The sequence below is a fragment of the Aotus nancymaae genome, unplaced genomic scaffold (genome assembly GCF_030222135.1).
Source record: "Aotus nancymaae isolate 86718 unplaced genomic scaffold, 86718_ANA_hifiasm-v0.15.2.pri h1tg000007l, whole genome shotgun sequence".
In the NCBI taxonomy this organism is placed as follows: Eukaryota; Metazoa; Chordata; class Mammalia; order Primates; family Aotidae; genus Aotus; species Aotus nancymaae.
The window spans coordinates 58,067,099-58,085,980 of record NW_026988418.1 but is presented as its reverse complement, the minus strand read 5'-3'; the positions used below and the strand labels follow the sequence as shown (position 1 = coordinate 58,085,980).

The 18,882-nt window shown below is 42.5% G+C and overlaps 1 protein-coding gene across 1 annotated transcript in view; it reads left to right on the top strand.

The window, feature by feature from the left end:
- The window catches only part of TTF2 (transcription termination factor 2), a 48,916-nt gene that overhangs the window by 11,771 nt on the left and 18,263 nt on the right, over positions 1–18,882 (top strand). Inside the window, exons 4-11 of the mRNA XM_021674151.2 lie at positions 7,371–7,437; positions 8,569–9,561; positions 9,875–9,989; positions 10,652–10,834; positions 11,919–12,046; positions 13,553–13,634; positions 16,079–16,198; positions 18,292–18,442. Of these exons, the coding sequence (XP_021529826.2) occupies positions 7,371–7,437; positions 8,569–9,561; positions 9,875–9,989; positions 10,652–10,834; positions 11,919–12,046; positions 13,553–13,634; positions 16,079–16,198; positions 18,292–18,442 (1,839 nt within the window). The remainder of the gene's footprint in view (positions 1–7,370; positions 7,438–8,568; positions 9,562–9,874; positions 9,990–10,651; positions 10,835–11,918; positions 12,047–13,552; positions 13,635–16,078; positions 16,199–18,291; positions 18,443–18,882) is intronic.

The window sequence follows — 18,882 nt, the reverse complement described above, 5'->3', positions numbered from 1 at the left end:
ACACTCTGACTCTTACAGGAGCTCAAGTGCTGAGCTGTGAGCTCCATTGTTCTGTTCAGAGCTGCTGGGCAGGTACATTTAAGTCTGCTGCAGTGAAACTCATAACTGCCTTTTTTTCCCAGGTGCTCTGTCCTGGGAAGGTGGGGCTTTATTTATAAGTTCCTGATGCGCTGCTTCCTTTTTTCAGAGCTGCCTTGCCCAGTAAGGAGGTAGCCTAGTCACAGTCTGCCAGCAGAGGCATTGCTGAGCCACTGTGGGCTCTGCCCAGCTGCTGTGTGAACTTCCTTGTGGTTTTATTTATAGAGGTATAGTTAGAACTGCCTCGGTAATGGCGGACTGCCTCTGTAATGGTGGATTGCCTTGGTAATGGCAGACTGCCTTGGTATTAGTGGACTTCCTCGGTAATGGCAGTCTGCCTCAGTAGTGGCAGACTGCCTCAGTAATGGCAGACACCCTTCCCCCCACAGAGCCGGACTGTCCCAGGTCTAGCTGTGCTAGCTGTGAAACTCTCAATCCAGAGTGTTTCAGATTGCTAGTCTTGTGGGGGTGGGACCTGCAGAACCAGATCACCTGGCTCTGTGTTTCAGCCCCCTTTGTTTCAGTTGAATGGGTGGCTCTGTCTCCCAGGCATTCCAGGCGCCAGTTGAAACAGCCACCCAGATTTGTGTGAGTTTTTGTGCGGAGACCTGCTGCGCTGGCTGAAACAGCTGTGCTGGAAACTCGTGGCTCTTTTCAGCCCGGGAATCTCCTGGTCTGTGGGCAGTAATAACTCATTTGGAAATGCGGTGATCACTCACCCTCTGCATTGTTCTCGCTGGGAACTGTACTCCAGAGCTGTTCCTACACAGCCATCTTGGATCCGCCTCAGCTAAGGTGGAGCTTCTGGGTAATGTGTTTACATTAAGCAGGACGAGGAAGAAAGGTAATGTTGGTAAAGTATTGGGATGTGTGGCCAACACATACAGCTTTGGACTAACCATATCTTGTTTTTTGTTTTGTTTTGTTTTTTGTTTTGAGACAGAGTCTTGCTCTGTCGCCCAGGATGGAGTGCATTGGCACAATCTCGGCTCATTGTAACCGCTACCTCTCAGGTTCAGGTTATTCTCATGTCTCAGTCTCCTGAGCAGCTGGGATTACAGGTGTGTTTCATGATGCCCAGCTAATTTTTGTATTTTTAGTAGAGACCAGGTTTTGCCATGTTGGCCAGGCTGGTCTTGAATTCCTAGCCTCAAGTGGTCCGCCTGCCTCAGCCTCCCAAAGTACTGGGATTATAGGTGTGAGCCACCACACCTGGCCAAATTGTATCCTGTTTTCATGTGAAACCAGCTAGAAAAATGAGTGTGCAGCTCTGAAGAAAGGTCTGACTGAAGTCAGAATTTTGAGAACTTGCTGTTAACATTCTTTGTACTAGATAGATGAAACTGAGAGGGGATTATTATTTTAAAATAGAACAAAAAGGTATGTTAAATGCATTTCTTTTAGCTCAAATCCAGAACACTATTACCAGGAGGTATTTACTGGAGCTTTAAAAAGGTTGTCTTAGGGTCAGGCTCCGTGGCTCACACCTGTAATCCCAGCACTTTGGGAGGCCAAGTCAGGCAGATCACTTGAGGTCAGGAGTTCGAGACCAGCCTGGCCAACATGGTGAAACTCTGTCTCTACTAAAAATACAAAAAATAGCTGGGTGTGATAGCAGGTTCCTATAATCCCAGCTACTCAGGAGTTAGGAGAATCACTTTGAGCCTGGGAAGCGGAGGTTTCAGTGAGCCAAAATCACATCGCTTCACTCCAACCTGGATGACAAAGCAAGAGTCAGTCTCAAAAAAAAAAAAAAAAAAGATTGTCTTAGGACAAATAAAAGTAAAAGGCAGTTCTCAACACACAACAAATTAAAAAACAATAACAACAGAAAACCAGGTACCCTGATAGGTGGTATGGACTGGGAATTTAAAGAGAAATAGATAAGCCTATATATGGATGATGGCTTCCTTAGTGAACATTAAGAATGTTCAGCCAGAACCCTTGGAGAGTGACCTATGGGAGCACAGCCTTTCCCTCACACAGTCTAGGTTTTCTTTTTAAGAACTTAAGTATTTTACATCCTCTACTTAATACTTTTTGGCTTAATGTAGCCAGGAGCAACAGAGTAATGGAAGGGAGGTGTAAACTGAGGCAAAGATGCCCATGTTTCATCCCTTGCAGTGCAGCTGCATTTGTGTGCAGATCTCTAACTGAACACCAGATGGCACCACTCACCAGCATTTGACTGGGCCTTTGGCTGTGGCCCTCTGTGTACAGGCAGGAAAGGAAACTGATAATCTCAGTAGAACCAGAGGGAAGAAATCTTGCCTTGACATGAACGATGTGGTACACCCTGGTATACAAATGTTGGACGTTGTCATTGAGCTTCTGAGTTTATGTTTTCCTTTCTCTCTGTTTCTCACAGAACTTTCACTCTCAAGGATACAGGGTCAAAATAAATGGAAATATTTCTTTGCCTAGACGTGGGTATAACAAGTTTTAGTTCTTTAAATAACAGGCTGTGGTGAGATGTTAAAAATATTTTACTTTTAATAACGCTTGAAACTTCTCATATCTAGAAAACTCCTCATGTTGTTGGCTATTGGGTGAAATTGACCTGCGTGTTATCTAGCCCTAGCATAGTGAGCAGGCTGATGATGGAGAGGCAATCAGGCATGCACCAGACCCAGCCAGAACCTCGGGCCCCACCAGCTTGAAGGACCCACTGAACAAAGCCATACTTTGAGGCAGTGTACAGTATTATGCACTGTGCTGTGCAATGGGAGCAATCCCTGTGGTTAAAGGATATTAACCCTTTGTAGTATGTGCGGCAGTTACGTTTTCCCAGTTTGCTTTTTGTCTTATAATTTTGCTTATAGTATTTTCATCACATGGAAGCGTAAATTTTGAAAAATTACTAAATTCTTTATTTCTCAGGCTCAGAGTTTTAAGCCATGCTTATAAAAGCCTTCTTCACTTTATGACTACAAGAATATTCATCTCTGTTTTTTTCTTAGAACATTTGCAATTTTGTTTTTTACTTTTACATTTTTTTCCCATCTTGAATGTTCATGCAGAAGCATGAGGCAGAAATGTTTTTCCAGAGCTGGAGCATGTAAAGACGTGAACTCATAATCCCTAAGGAACCTTTGACACAACTGGAATAAGAGACATACCAAGATTGGGGTGCAGTCTCTTCTGCACATTAAAGTACTAAATTGAAGACATTGAGATACCAGATGGTTCTGTGACTCTGAGACCTACAGTTCAGGGCCAGGAAGGTTACTGAGAAAGTGGAGGAGTTGAGACTTGAAGTTGTCCTTGAATGACCTTGACATCAAAATTGAATTCATCAAAAGTGAATTTTTAATGGAGGGAAGGACAAGGAAGTGTTGAGGCAGAACAGCTTCAGCAGAAGTGTGGACATAGGAACAAGCAGGGTGATCAGCAAGAGTGAGTTTGGCATTGCTATCGTCTCTTAAGACCTCGGTATGTATCAGGCTTTGCTCTGATTGTGTTTCATCTTCATCACGACCGTATGAAGATGTACTATATTATTTTGCCATTTTACAGAAGAGGAAACTGCCACGGGAGCAATCAAGTAAGGCATCTGATGTTTCAGAACGAATTATATGGTAGGGCTGGGATTCGAACCAAGGGAGTATAGTTCCTGGAGCCTGAGAGAACCGTAGTCTTGCTAAAGTAATGCACTTGGCAATGTCATATTGGGTTGGACAGTTATGTTTAGGAAGAAAGAAAGATTTGTGTTTTGGTGAAGAAGACAGGATTGAAGAGGTCTGGCTTCCTCTAGCTGGTTTCTTCATCATTATTACCTATAACCTCTGTCCTGGAAAACAAGTAATTAACATACTGCAGAAATTAATGCTTTTCTTTATAGTGAAATTTATATTTGCTTTCTCTTTGAAAATATTTTCTACTTCATTCTTTGTTGATTTACAATGTAATAAACATAACAAACAGAAACTTTTTATCCTGAAATCAGAGAAGCCCATCCAGATTGATTTTAATTAAAAATGTAAGGGAAAGCATTTTTAGCACTGTGCCTAGCACATAGCAGATGTTCAGTGTGTTTTCTTCCTTCTTTCTCCACATCTTGCCCTTCTCCTGAAAGTATACGTGGCATGAGTTCTAAAGCAGACGCTACAGTCATGAGTCACTTAACAATGGGGATATATTCTGAGAAATGCGTCATTAGGAGATTTCATTGTTGTGTGAACATGAACTTAGAGAAATGTACTTGATATAGCCTAATACATACCTAGGCTACAGACCTGTACAGTGTGTTACTATAGTGAATACTGTAGGCATTTGTAACACAGTGCTAAGTATTTGTGTATCTAAATAAAGAAAATGTACAGTAAAGATACAGTTTTATCATCTCCTGGGACCACAGTTGCATGTGCCGTCCACTGTTGACTGAAACATCATTATGCAGCACGTGACTGTACTTGTGAAATATTCTTTCAATAAAGACTTCAAGTACTTGATATGCTTTAAACAACAGCAGGGATTTGTTCTTGATTTATTTCTATAAGTAGTAGCACCCAGCGATGGCAGCTGCTACTTTAAATTTTATGCATTCAAAGCATTTCAGAAATTGTATTACATATGTTTAATATCCTATTGCAGTGAGAAAAATTAAAGAAACCAGTAAGATTTAAAAAATTGTGAACTTGGATGGGAAAATTGTGTTTGTACAAGAGGGAGGGGCTGGACCTGTTTTCTTTTTAGCTTAACTTTTATGGACTACTTGTCTATTTGGGGCTTGTCTATCTTTGGTTATGTGTCCTGGTGAAGTAGTGGCATCGAGGGACCAGGACCTGCTCAGGACTCCTTCTGAATTAGGATGCAGACTGTTGTGATTCATGCTGTACTTCGTGGGACTAATTTAAGAAGTTAGAAAAAGAACAATAAATCAGACTGAAGGGAAAGCAGAAGAAAGGAATTAATGTTGGTAAAAATTGCATTTAATGAGTTAGAAAGCAGCATATCGAGTACTAATACAGAAAATCAAAGGTTAATGTGGTCAAGAAAAACAGCACAAATACACAATGTGAAAAATAAGGAGCTGCACCACAGATGTATTGAAACATGCATAAAATGACCTATGTGCAGTTTCACTCATTGTGCCACTGCTTTTAATAGTAAAGGATAAGAAACAACCGAACCATCGATGAAGAGGGTTCTGATTAAAAACAATGCAACGTCCCATATAGTGGAAAAGTGCAATTGTAAAAAAAATAATAAAAACAACTTCTTTACATGTATGTTCTTATAGAAAAATTTTCAAGGCATTTATTAAGTAAAAAAAGAAACTCAAGGTATTTAGCAGTATATATGTTATGCTACCCATTTGTGTAGAGGACGAAGGAAGAATATATTTATATTGACTTGAATATGCATTTAAAAATCTCTGGAAAGGTAAACAAAAAGCTAATGAGCGATTACATGTTGGGAGGGAAGTGAACTGGGCAGATAGGGTGTGAGGGGACTTCTCACTGCCTTTTTAATACTTTAAAAACAACACATTACCTATTTCAACAAACAAAATACATATTTTTAAAGCTCTTTAATCAAAAGTTTTTGAGGAGTTACTTTAGGTAATGACATAAATCAGTTCTATTTTATGCAGTACTACTTAATTATGTACAACAGGCAAGGGATAGTTGGGAATAAAGAGATCATATGTGGTTTTTGCCCTCTAGTAGCTGAAAATATATTTGGATAGTCAGCTATTTTATAGCTGGACAGTCAGCTTTATTAGGTTGGTGTAAATTTAATTGTGGATTTTTTTCCATTAAAAGTAATAGCACAGAGGCAGTTCATAGATAAACACGGAAGGGAATGTGGGGAAACCTTGCAAGCAGGTATGACTTAAGCTGGGCCTTGAGGGGCCGGTAGGACTTCTGCAGCTGGAGTTGAGGGAGAGGGTGGACAGATAGGGATGAGAGGATATCCTCTGGATGGAGAATGGTACCCATGCAAAGTCAGGTAGGCTGGAGGGTGTGTGGCTTAGTTTGGGAACGGAACAGCATAGACACCTCTGGAGAGCTGGAGTATAGGCCGTGTTTGTGTGTACAGGAACTTCTTGCACTGGGATGTTAAGTCTGCATTCGGCCTTCTTTTTTGGTGGAAGAGTGTAAATACATACAGAAGGAAGACCGTACTGTAACATGAGCTTCAACAATTGCCAGCTCACGGCTACCGTTGTTCCCTGTGTATCCTATACACTTCACCTCGTAACTCCTGCCCTGTTTTGAAAGAAATCCCAGGTAACATTATTTCATCTGTCCATATTTTGGTATGTAGCTTTAAAAGATATGGACTATTTTTTAAAGAGTATTTTTATGTTTTAGAGAAGGGGGTCTTGCTATGTTGCTCAGGTTTGAATGCAGTGGCTATTCACAGGCATGATCTTAACACATCACAGCCCTGACCTCAGGTGATCCTCCTGTCTCAGCCTGCTGAGTAGACGGGACTACAGGTGTGTGCCACGGCATCCAGCTGGACTCTTTCTTAACATACCAGTTGGTAGATATATTTTCAGTGGATTCATAAATGTCATAGTTTTTTTTTTTTTTAGTAGTTTTTGTTTATTTGTGTAAATCAGGATCCAAATAAGGTTCACAAATAGGAATTGATTAATATGTCTTTTAAATCTCTTAAGTTTATCCTTCATCTTTTTTTTTCCTCCCTTGGAGCTTATTTATTGAAGGGATCAGGTTGTTTGTCCTATAGCACTTCCCACTGCAAGATTTTGCAGATTATATTCCCCACGGTCTAATTTTACGCATTCTTCGGTTGTTTATATTTCCTACAAATTGGTAATTGGATCCAGAGGTTAGTTTTTTGTTTGTTTTGGCTTGGTGGTTTTAGGGTTTTTTGGCAACATTGCTGTATAGCTGGTGTGGTGGCCCCCCTTCAGGGACACACGGTGTCTGTTTCTGTCTCATTTTTCTGATTTTAGTGGCCATTGCTGATCAGTGTTTGTATTTCAGTCATTCTTCACAGACTAAGAAGAATAAACCTGTGTGCATTCTCTGGCTACCATGGCATATTTATTCTTTGACTTCCCAGCCCTTGTAAAATGTTCTGTGCAGTAAATAATTTTTAATATAAAATAATATGTAATAATATATAAATGAAATATAAAATGTTCTGTGCAGTAAATAATTTTTAAATGTGTATATAAAGGTAATTGGTTTCAAGTGACCTCCCAAAGCTAGTATCAAATAGTTGCAAGATGTTTTCTTGGATTAAAAATAAGTTTATCTCTTGTTCTAATGGATTTTCATAGCGTTGATTATTTGTGTTTTATGCTCCGTTAGATTGTTCTTCCGATGCATTAGAAGTAAGGCAGAGGGGAAACACTGGTGTGGAAGTATTCCATGGCAGGTAGGAATTATTCATCTGTTTTCAAACCTGCTGTTAAGACTTTTACTAATAAGCAGCTTCACCTGAAAAGACCTTGAAGTTCACACAAACGAGTTGGTCTTCATCAAACTGTCTCTGAAAGATAGTTTTCTTTAAGCAAGGTAGGCCCTATTGGGACTTTAATTCAAAGGATCATTTGGTTGTAATCAAGATGAAATTTGCATCCTATTTCACTTACTAAATATTTTTGAGGTCTTAAATGCAGTCAGTATTCTTTTAGTTAAGAAAAAAATTAGATTTCCTTGACTAACTCTTCTATCTTTTAATAGAGGAATTTCTACTTGATATTGGTATAAGCTAAGTCTAATTCATAAGCTCCTAGAATGTTAGAACTAGGAGGAACAGCGCCTCCTAATAGGATAAGCCCTACAGATATTCAGTACATGAGGAACTAGAATTAGGGAGGTGATAAGACTTGTTTTGGTAGAGGTATGGCTTGAACTTACGATTCTAGATCACCACAGTAAAATCTTCCTAAAGCCAAAATCAAAGCAAGCATTTTAAGACAATGTTTAGGTTTGGAGAAAAGTTCATCTTAAGGTAGTAGTTTTCCCTGAAAAGTATACACTGTGGCCATTGTGATGTAAAAGCACTTGGGTTTGGTCACTACTTTTCCTTGAGGCCTGGAAAAGTGCGATCATGAACAGAAGGCACTGTTAAAAGTACTGTTAAGAAATGAGTCCTTTGTGGGTTTGGTGTATTGTCTTTTGTAGACACAGAAATGATACCAAGAATGTTCAGGAAATATAGGACTGCTTTTACTGTTTCCATTTCTTCTACAAAATAATCCTAAGTGAATTAACATAGGAACAGAAAACCAAATATCACATGTTCTTACTTAAAGCAGGAGCTAAACATTGAGCACCCATAAACACAGGAACAATAGATACTGTGAACTACTATCGGGGGAGGAGGGCATGGGTTAAAAACTACTGGGTACTGTGCTCACTACCTGAGTGCAATATACTCATATAACAAAGCTGCATGTGTACCCCCTGTATGTGAAATAAAAGTTGAGATGAAAAGAAAAGGCATTCTAGATACGAAGTTTGCATTAATATTTTATATGAAGATTAATTATTTTGTCTTTAGGATCCTGATTCCAAAGAACATTCTGTACCCAGTAAATCTCAGCATGCATCTGAGACATTTCATCATCCTTCCAGCCAGCCGAGAAATCCATTCAAAGTACTTGACAAGAATCAAGAACCAGCGCTCTGGAAACAGCTCATCAAAGGTGAAGGTGAGGAAAAGACGACTGACAAGAGGCAAAAAGAAAAGGGAGATCAGCTCTTCGATCAAAAGAAGGAACAGAAGCCTGAACCAATGGAGAAAGATCTCTCATCTGGCCTGGTGCTAAAGAAAAAACAATCTGTAGTTCAAGAGAAGAAGCAAGAGGCGAGAGCAGAGATTCATCGGGAGGCGGAGGAGACTGGAGGCACACACAGAAGAAACTTTTCTGAAATTAAATCCAAACAGTGCCACCGTAATGAGCTGACAAGGTCGTCTGCATCTTCTCAGGAGAACTCAAGTGGGAAGAGTCAAGTTGTCCAAAGAGAATCAGAACCTCTGAGAGAAAAGGAGACCCAGCTTTTGCCTCAAAGAGTTAACAGTCACAACCCAGTAAGCAAGCCCCAGAAAGGGGGCCCCCTCAGCAAGGAGCACAAGAACTGGGAGGCTAAAGAAACAAGGGCAAAGGATGACCCCAGCACACAGGCCACCCAGAAAATCCTGCCCCAGGAGCATCTCCAAGAGAGCCCAGAGACCCATGGTGTACCTGCTCCCAGAGGACCAGTGGCTCAGGCCGCACCAGCAGCACCAGGGCTTTCCGTGGGCGAGGGCCGTGAAGCTGCCACGAGCAGTGATGAGGAGGAGGAAGACAATGTTGTTTTCATTTCCTCTAAGCCTGGGAGCCCCTTACTCTTTGACTCGGCTCTGGACTCACAGAGGAAGGAGAACCTCCAATTGCCTGATCGAAGTGTGCAAAGAAAGGTACCTCCTGCCTCAGATGTTTCCAAGCAGGTAGAACCCTCAGACCCAGCAGCCCAGCGTGTCTACCTGACAACACAACTGAAACAAAAGAAGGTAACTCTTGACTCGTGTATTTTGAGGTCAGAGCATTGCTTGCTATGGGCAGATAGGAGGTCTCGTTGCTACAGAAGGGTTAAATGTGTTCATGTGAAGGTTTTATAGGCGCATGTTTACCTTCTGCCTTTTCCCCTGTTTATATTTTCAAGATTGGTAAGCCAGCTGGGTTAAAATTTTAAAAAGAGTCAGGTTTTTACACACATAAAAAGAACACAATTTCAGAGTTTGGGCGTTTCGGGCTATTTTAATCTGAAACTGGTCATCTAACAATGTGAGAGGAGAGATCCATTTGATGGGATCTGTTTTCCAGAGCACACTGGCATCAGTGAACATCCACGCTCTTCCAGACAAGGGTCAGAAGTTGATCAAACAAATCCAGGAGCTGGAGGAAGCCCTCAGTGGTCTTGCCCTTTCCCCAGAGCACGGTAAAGTGGCTTATGCCTCAGAACTCAGGGTTTGCGTGGACTTTACGAGAGGCATTTGGGAAGCGCTTTTGGTAAAGAATGTGTTGATGCATTCACTTTTCCATTTTATTACCTGCTTCTGAGCCTTCGTTTACATTACATCTATGGTTCATAGAAAAACTCTCCCTGCCGGGCACAGTGACTCAAGCCTGTAATCCCAGCACTTTGGGAGACTGAGTCAGGCCGAACATCAGAGGTTGGGAGTTCGAGACCAGCCTGACCAATATGGAGAAACCCTGTGTCTACTGAAAATACAAAATTAGCCCGGCGTGGTGGTGCATGCCTGTAATCCCAGCTACTCGGGAGGCTGAGGCAGGGCAATCGCTTGAACCTGGGAGGCAGAGGTTATGGTGAGCAGAGATTGCACCATTGCACTCCAGGCTGGGCAACGAGAGCAAAACTTCGTCTCAAAAAAAAAATAACAACAAAAAAAACTTTTCTCCTATTTCCTGTGGACTGTACTTTCTTCCCCATTCTTTAAGCAGCTGTTAAAATGCTATGTTCTCTAGGAAGCCTTCATTGGAATGGTGATGACCCTTCTCTCTTGACCTCACCTCCACACATAGGATCCCTTCACTTAGTTTGCTGAACTTCAATCTGCTCTTCCCTTGTTTTCTGAACAGGAACTAGTGAGAAGAGTAACACTCAAGTACCAGAGCAGAGCCACTTCACCAAAACTACCATGGACCCTCCCCACCTGGTGCCTCCCCAACCCCTTCCTGGTCGTGGTACCCAATCTGTGGGTTCTCTAGGACTAAAGTCTGCCTGCCAGGTAACTGCTGGAGGATCCAGTCAGTGCTATCCAGGTAAGACCCAAGGGCCTGGCCCTGCTGTGAACAGCCACCCCTGTGAGTTAGATGCCACCTGGTATGGTAGTCACCTCCTCTGCACACTTTCAGTTACCCTTGATCACCTGTGGTCCAGAAGGAGGTGAGTACGGTACAGTAAGATATTTTGAGACAGAAAGAGACGGAGACCACCTGCACATAACTTTTATTACAGTATATTGTTACATTGTTCTGTTTTTTTTGTTGTTGTTAAACTCTTCCTGTCCCTAATTTATTAAAGTTTATCATAGGTTTGTATGTATGGGGGAAAAAACATAGTATGTGTAGGGTTCAGTATCATCCACAGTTTCAAGCATCCACTGGGGGTCTTACAACATACGCCCTGTGGATAAGGGGGGACTACTATAGATGACTTAGTGCCCACGTGAGGGGAGAAGCCATTCTTAAGTCATAAGTTGCCCATATAATAAAGATTGTGCTGCTCAGTAGAGCTTTGCACAGTGTTACTTAGCTCTCAGTGAGGGCACAGACTGTGTCTATCTTGTTCACCACTGTATGCTGATTAGTCAGCCCAGTGGGCCGGCCCATAGGAGTCATCCAGTCAGTATTTGTGGATGAAAACTCTAGCTCACATCATCATGAGGTAGGCAGACCTGCAGATATGTTCTTATTCCTTCATGTATGTGTGTGTGTGTGTGTGTGTTAAGACTGAGGAGAGACGTGAGTCAAGACTGATGACTAATAGATCCACAGAGAGCAATAACACCCTGTTAGCTAAGTGTTTCCTTCCTGAACTTTCTAGACAACTTTGAATTCGGAAGTAACTGCACAATGAAGATTCCAAGTAGAACTGAAATGTGTAATAGGATCAGCTGACAGGAAACTGATCAGGAGATAGGAGCTTGGGTTGACTGGCAGTGACTAGAAAAGCAAAAGCCAGTTGTCTCCCAATTGAGAACTGCTAGAGAAGTAGAAAGTTGCGAAGAATAGTTAACAAGGAGGGTAAGAAATAGATACAGGGCCATTTGTAGCTAAGGATACTCTAAAGGGATAAGGAAAACATACTTGTGACATCTTTTAGGTAACACCTATTTGTATGCAGGCCATACAAACCAAGATCACGTTCACCCAGTGTGGAAGATCACAGGTGAAGCCATTGATGAGCTGCATCGCTCACTAGAGTCACGTCCTGGTGAGACCGCTGTGGCAGAAGATCCCGCTGGGCTGAAGGTGAGCCAGGGAAGGCTCATGGTGCAGTCTCCTACGACAGTGCTCCAGCAGCCCATGACACTGCTGGCAGGGAGACTTTCTGAGATACCTTCCCTACAGATAGACGCTTTAATGGCTTCCCTTGCAGAATCCTCTCCTTTTATGCTTAGCAGTGCAAACAATAACAACGAAACTCCTTTTTAAAAAAGTCATAAAGTTGCATAGTTCTGTAGAAATAAAGGATTCATTTATTGAGTTGGTAGATGCCACAAGAATGTGAAAGAACTGCTGCATGTAATGAACTAGTTGGGATGAAAATACATATACGATATATATAAAACAATTAGCAAAGGCTCTAAGGCAGAAATAAAGTACAAAAGTATACCATAAAGTACAAAAGGGATTCAGATTAAAGGAAACGTCCCTCTAGGCCAGTGATTATTTGTTGTCTGCCTAGTTTGTGCCTTAAAGGAATTGAAAGCCTTAAGATAGCAGAGAGGAAAGGAAGAAAACACCGCAGTTAGAGGGAGTGGTGATTAGTGGGAAGATAGAGATTGGTATTGTGATGATCAGGTGTCATCAGTACCTGAGCCAGCAGTAGCAGGTGACGTTACTGAGTAGGAGCCTGGCCTCGGTGAAGGATTAGATCTGAAGAGCTCAAGAGATAGTGTGGAATCGGTGTAGCATCTAAGCAGGGATGGCGGATGAAGATTAATTTTTCTCACAGAGTACAAGATAAACTGGAGTGCAGAAGGACTAGAAGGAGGACTCTGGTCAAAGGGCTGTTGAAATTTATGACTAGTAGTGTAGACTGGGACTCTGGCTGCAGAAAAGAGAGGCAAATTTAAGAGATAATGAGGAAATGATGAAAAGCCAACATAATGGCTGCTGAAAGTAGAGTCAGAGATCTTGGTCAAAAGCATAGAACTGGGTGCAGTGGCTCACACCTATAATCCCAGCAGTTTGGGAGGCTCAGGCGAGCAGATCACTTAAGGCCAGGAGTTCAAGACCAGCCTGGCCAACATGGTGAAACCCTGTCTCTACTAAAAATACAAAAATTAGCCGAGCGTGGTTGTGTGCACCTGTAATCCCAGCTACTCGGGGGGCTGAGGCAGGAGAATTGCTTGAACTTGGGAGACAGAGGCTACAGTGAGCTGAGATCATGCCACTGCACTCCAGCCTGGGCGACAGAGCGAGACTGAAAAAAATAAAGATAAAAAAATTAAAGCTGTAGAGAATGATTTTGACTGTTGAAGCAGACAAATCAGGACTTTCACTTAGGGTGTGGGGGGGACTCAATAAAAATGCCTAACATTAGATGCAACCCAAAACAAACAGGGGCAGACCTCAAAGAGAGGGTGCTGTTAAGGACTTCAGGGTGAAAGGAATGGTCTACATGAGGACAGTTAGAATACTGAGGGGATCGCTTGTAGAAAATAAGAGTAAAGCATAGAGTTCGTGTAGCCAGGCTCAGCATAGCCTCTCATTAGGAATTTGTGCTTAGCATTTGCTTATTACCTTTGTCAGGTCCCTTTGCTACTACACCAGAAGCAGGCATTGGCTTGGCTACTATGGCGGGAAAGTCAGAAGCCACAAGGAGGAATTCTGGGTAAGTGTGCTATTATAAGAGCCGGGCTTTATTGAATGCTTAGGCGTTGTGCTAAACCCATAGTGTTGTTTCATTTAATCCTCTCAAGAACTCTGTGAGGCAGTACTATCATCCCTCATTTTACAGATGATGAAAGTGAAGCATGGAAATGTTAAGCAACTTGCTCAAGAGTACACAGCTGTAGGATCAGAGGTGCTGGGTGCCAGCAGTAGAAGCGGACTCTGGCTGATTAAGCAGAGGGGGAGTTTATTATTTGGTGGCTCCCACAATCTCTGGGAGCTGTGGAGTGCCAGACTTGAGGCCAGTTTCAGGAGCATGGCTACAGCCAATACACAAACAGTAGTCTATTGCCTCCCTCTTTTTTTTCTTGAGATGGAGTTTCGCTCTTGTTGCCCAGGCTGGAGTGCAGTGGCACCATCTCGGCTCACTGCAACCTCCACCCCCCTGGTTCAAGCAATTCTCCTGCCTCAGCCTCCAAAGTAGCTGGGATTACAGGCGCCTGCCACCATGCCCAGCTAATTTTTTGTATTTTTAGTAGAGATGGGGTTTCGCCATGTTGGGCAGACTGGTCTTGAACTCCTGATCTCAGGTGATCCACCCGCCTCGGCCTCCCAAAGTGCTGGGACTACAGGTGTGAGCCACCGCGTCTGGCCTAACAGTAGTCTGTAAAAAGCATCACAGCTTCTTTGCTTCACCAAGCGCTAGAGGTAACCAGTGCCACCCCAAAGTCAGTTTCTTCTATAGCCACTCTTTCCTGTAGAAAGGATTTCACAGGGAGTTTCTTTCTAAAGCTGCTTATACCTGAATTAAAGACGTTTATGAAAACATCTGATATATAGAGCCAGGTCATAGTACCAGCACCTTAGCTGCAACAGAAACCAGAAAGCAAGTTTTCCACTCTGCTTTGGGGACTTGTCAGGCTAAAATTTTCCAAGGTGCCCAACTTTGGGAAACCATGTTAGATGTCCACTGTGTCTAGTAAGTGGCTATGTCAGTGGTCCTCAAGACCACCCCCAGGTTCGATGATTTGCTAGTAGGACCCAGCATATGGTCATACTCACAGCTATGATTTATTACAGTGAAAGAATACAGATCAAAATCAACAAAGGGAAAAGGTACAGGGGCAAAATCCAGGGGAAACCAGGTACAGGCTTTCAGTGTCCTCCCAGTGGAGTCACGTGGGATATGCTTAATTCTCCCAGCAGGGAGTCGTGACAACAGGCGTTAAATGTTTCCTAGGAAGCTCATTAGAGATTCAGTACCCAAGGTTTTTATTGGGGGCTGGTTACATAGGTGGGTTCAGCTGGTTACATAGGTGACTTTAGCCTGGTATGTACCAAGTTTTTTTATTCCTAGAAGGAAAGCAGACATTCAACATAAATCGTATTGTTTGGACAAACAGTTTAGGCAGAGTGATCAACTCTTACCTTAAATCCGAGTTTCCAGAGGCAACCTTGTAAACAGGTCTTTCAAAGCGTAGCAGGCGAGCCTACGGGCCTGGTATGTTAATTCTTTTTCTGGACAGTAGCAGAGCCAGAATTTAAATCAGAGCCCATGCTCTGACATTCTACTTCTGTTAGGGCAGAATGATTTTTTTTTTGAGACGGAGTTTCGCTCTTGATACCCAGGCTGGAGTGCAATGGCGCGATCTCGGCTCACCGCAACCTCCGCCTCCTGGGTTCAGGCAATTCTCCTGCCTCAGCCTCCTGAGTGGCTGGGATTACAGGCACGCGCCACCGTGCCCAGCTAATTTTTTTTTTGTATTAGTAGAGACAGAGTTTCACCATGTTGACCAGGATGGTCTCGATCTCTTGACCTCGTGATCCACCCGCCTCGGCCTCCCAAAGAATGATTATTTTGAATGGGTATAGTAGCCTCAGTGTTACAGTCTGTTAAAATGAGAATAGTACTCTGTAGGGTATGAATAATAAATTAGATAAGCTCAGCGATTGGTACAATGACAGTACCCAAGAAATGTTCATTTATGTCTCTTTTTGATGAATAAGTTAAGGGCATGGAAGGCTATTTTATTTTAACCCCAGAAATGTTCTGGTACCGGTCAAGTAAGTACTGGGATAGACCTACTAGACATTTTTTACTTTTGGAGGTAACAGATCATCAAACTAATAAGATAACCAGCACACTACACGGGTAACAACATAACATAGGGACTAGAATAAGATCCAAACTGTAAGTTTTAAATCTTATAAGAGTCATAGTAAATGTCTTGGACCTAGATCTCAAAGTAAACAGCAAGTGCTGGGGTTCCACGGAATAAAGAAGATAAAGTTAACCGCTAAGGTAGGCACAGAGTAGTGACTGGAGTGGCACCGACAGCATGGAGAATGAGGGGTAAATGTCTGCCAGTGGTTTGTCCTCTTGAAACAGGGTTGATTCTTTGCCTTAAGCAATTAGCTCTGTTTAATTTTGCTTTTATTTTCTAGCGGATGATATGGGCTTAGGAAAAACCCTGACAATGATTGCACTCATCCTGACCCAGAAGAATCAAGAGAAAAACAAGGAAAAGGAGAAAAACACAGCTTTGACGTGGCTCTCCAAAGACGGTAGACAGAAATGCCTTCATAGCCTGCCATCCCCTACGTCATTTGAGCCGGCCCGATGGGAACGTTTTCAGCTACAGAAGGATACCTTTGGTTATATTTAATTACTCTACTGGGAAACCAGTATTAGATTACTCCCCTATTGTATCATTTCTGATGCTGAATATGCTAATTATAAATGATTATTTTTTCTCTTTTAATGTAAACTTGACTTGATCTGTGATAGGCAGAATCTTATGGAGAAAGCGGAGGCTCTAGAAGACTTAGTTTAAACGTAATAATAATTCTTATTTTTTTTTTTTTTTTTTGAGACGGAGTCTCGCTCTTGTTACCCAGGCTGGAGTGCAATGGCGCGATCTCGGCTCACCGCAACCTCCGCCTCCTGGGTTCAGGCAATTCTCCTGCCTCAGCCTCCTGAGTAGCTGGGATTACAGGCACGCGCCACCGTGCCCAGCTAATTTTTTTGTATTAGTAGAGACGGGGTTTCACAATGTTGACCAGGATGGTCTCGATCTCTTGACCTCGTGATCCACCCGCCTCGGCCTCCCAAAGTGCTGGGATTACAGGCTTGAGCCACCGCGCCCGGCCTTAATAATTCTTATTTTTTGAGACAGGGTCTCACTCTGTTGCCCAGGCTGGAGTACAGTGGCATGAACATAGCTTACTACAGCCTCAACCTGGGCTCAAGCGATCCTCCCACCTCAGCCTCCCAAGTAGCTGAGACCACAAGTGTCACGACACCCAGCTAATTTTTTAATTTTTTGTAGAGAGAGTCTCACCATGTTGCCCAGGCTGGTCTCAAACAACAGGGCTCAAGCAGTCATCCTGCCTTGGCTTTCCAAAGAGCTGGGATTATAGGTGTGAGCCACCATGACTGGCCAATAATTATTATTTCCGTAAATATTGAAGAAATAACTACGGGGTAGATTCAAATCAATTAATTTTCTTTTTTAAGGAAGATCTGTCACAAATTCACATTTTAGTCACTGTAGTGGAAGCTGTTTTCCATGTTTCTGAAATTCTAAAAGTTCCTAGATTATAGACAATTTCTTTCTTATCTCAGCATATGTTTTTAAAACGTAATAACTTTAGTCAGACACATTGGTATGCACCTGTAGTCCCAACTGAGGAAGGAGAGGCAGGAGAATTGCTTGAGCCTGTAAGCTTGAGGCCAACCTGGGCAACATAGCAAGATACTGTCCCTTAAAAAAAAGTTAAATAAAAAGTAATAACTTTATAAGTACTTTAAAGATTATGTTATGTATAGATAACACTACATATAAATTGTTGTGTATTCAAGCAGAGTGCTCAGTTGCTTAGATAGATTAAAAGTCTGTGGCATCCGCTCTCAGGGCCTCTAGTGAGCACTGTTGCAGCCGGGTCCTGTGTCACTTCATGTGTAGTAGCAGCCATGTGTGAGTAGCATAAGCACACACACACATGCAGAGATGAGGGGCCATGGTATAAACAAACCATCACTAGTTGGTTCCAAACCTATGTTTGCTTATTTTAGAAAAAAGTTTTCTGTACTTAATTTTAAGGTAGAAGTGCATTAAGTTGTGCTTTTCAGAAAAAATAACAATACTCCATACTCCCCTATGATGAGTCAACTCAGAGGAGTTAGGAAATGATCCAGCTTTCACGTCTGGCCGCTCTGTGAAAGCGCATTGCTTTTTTACACTGAGGTTATGTGCCACCCACCTTCCTCCCCCTGTTTAGCCTCTCTTTCTGCCTGTACTTTCAGCGGAGAAAATAAGTAATTAAGTGTTTCAAGTTTAAAAGACCATTTTTTCCATTTCCTATTTCACTGTAGGCTCTGTATAGAAATAAGAGCAGTGGTTAAACATATTAATTGAAGCAGTAAAGTCAGTCAAGAGGAAGAGCTAATGCCTTTAAGTTAAAGGCCAAACACGATGACTCACACCTGTAATCTCACTTTGGGAAGCTAAGGCAGGAGGATTACTTGAGCCCAAGAGTTCGAGACCAGCCTGGGCAACACAGCAAGACCATGTCTCTGTATATTTAAAAAAAAAAAAAAAAGGTTAAAAGCCATTTGGTGACTGTAACTAGGCATTGATTTTTTTTCCCTTCTCAAGACTCTTCTAACTTTACTTCCCGTGGAACACTAATCATCTGTCCTGCCTCCCTGATCCATCATTGGAAAAACGAGGTGGAAAAACGGGTGAACAGCAACGAACTAAGAGTCTGTCTCTACCATGGGCCAAACCGGGATTCACGTGCCAGAGTGTAAGTGCAGAAGTATGCAGTTGTGGGGGCGTTCAGCACCTCTGTTCAAGTGCCTGTGGGCCTTTCCTCCCGTCCCTGAGAATTCACTTCATCAGCATGCATATTTGTGAAGGCTAGAGACAGATCTTCAGTCTTGTCACCACACAGCCTTTGCCTTGTATCCTGAGAACTACTGAGGATCTTTTGCTGTGTCCTTGTCATTGTCCTCAGCAAAAGCCTGCCCTGTGAGGAGGCCTGAGATCCCTGAGCTGCCAGTCAGGTGGCAGCAGCGTTCCCCTAGTCAAAGAGATGTGTTGCAAAGGCCCTCATGGCTGCTGGAGTTCTGATTACAGGGGTATATAGTGTGTATGGAGCCAGCCCAGTTCTACAGAGCATCTTGGTGGAATGCTAATGATTAGTTGCTATAGTTTGATTATATTTGTATGACTCCTTTTTATAAA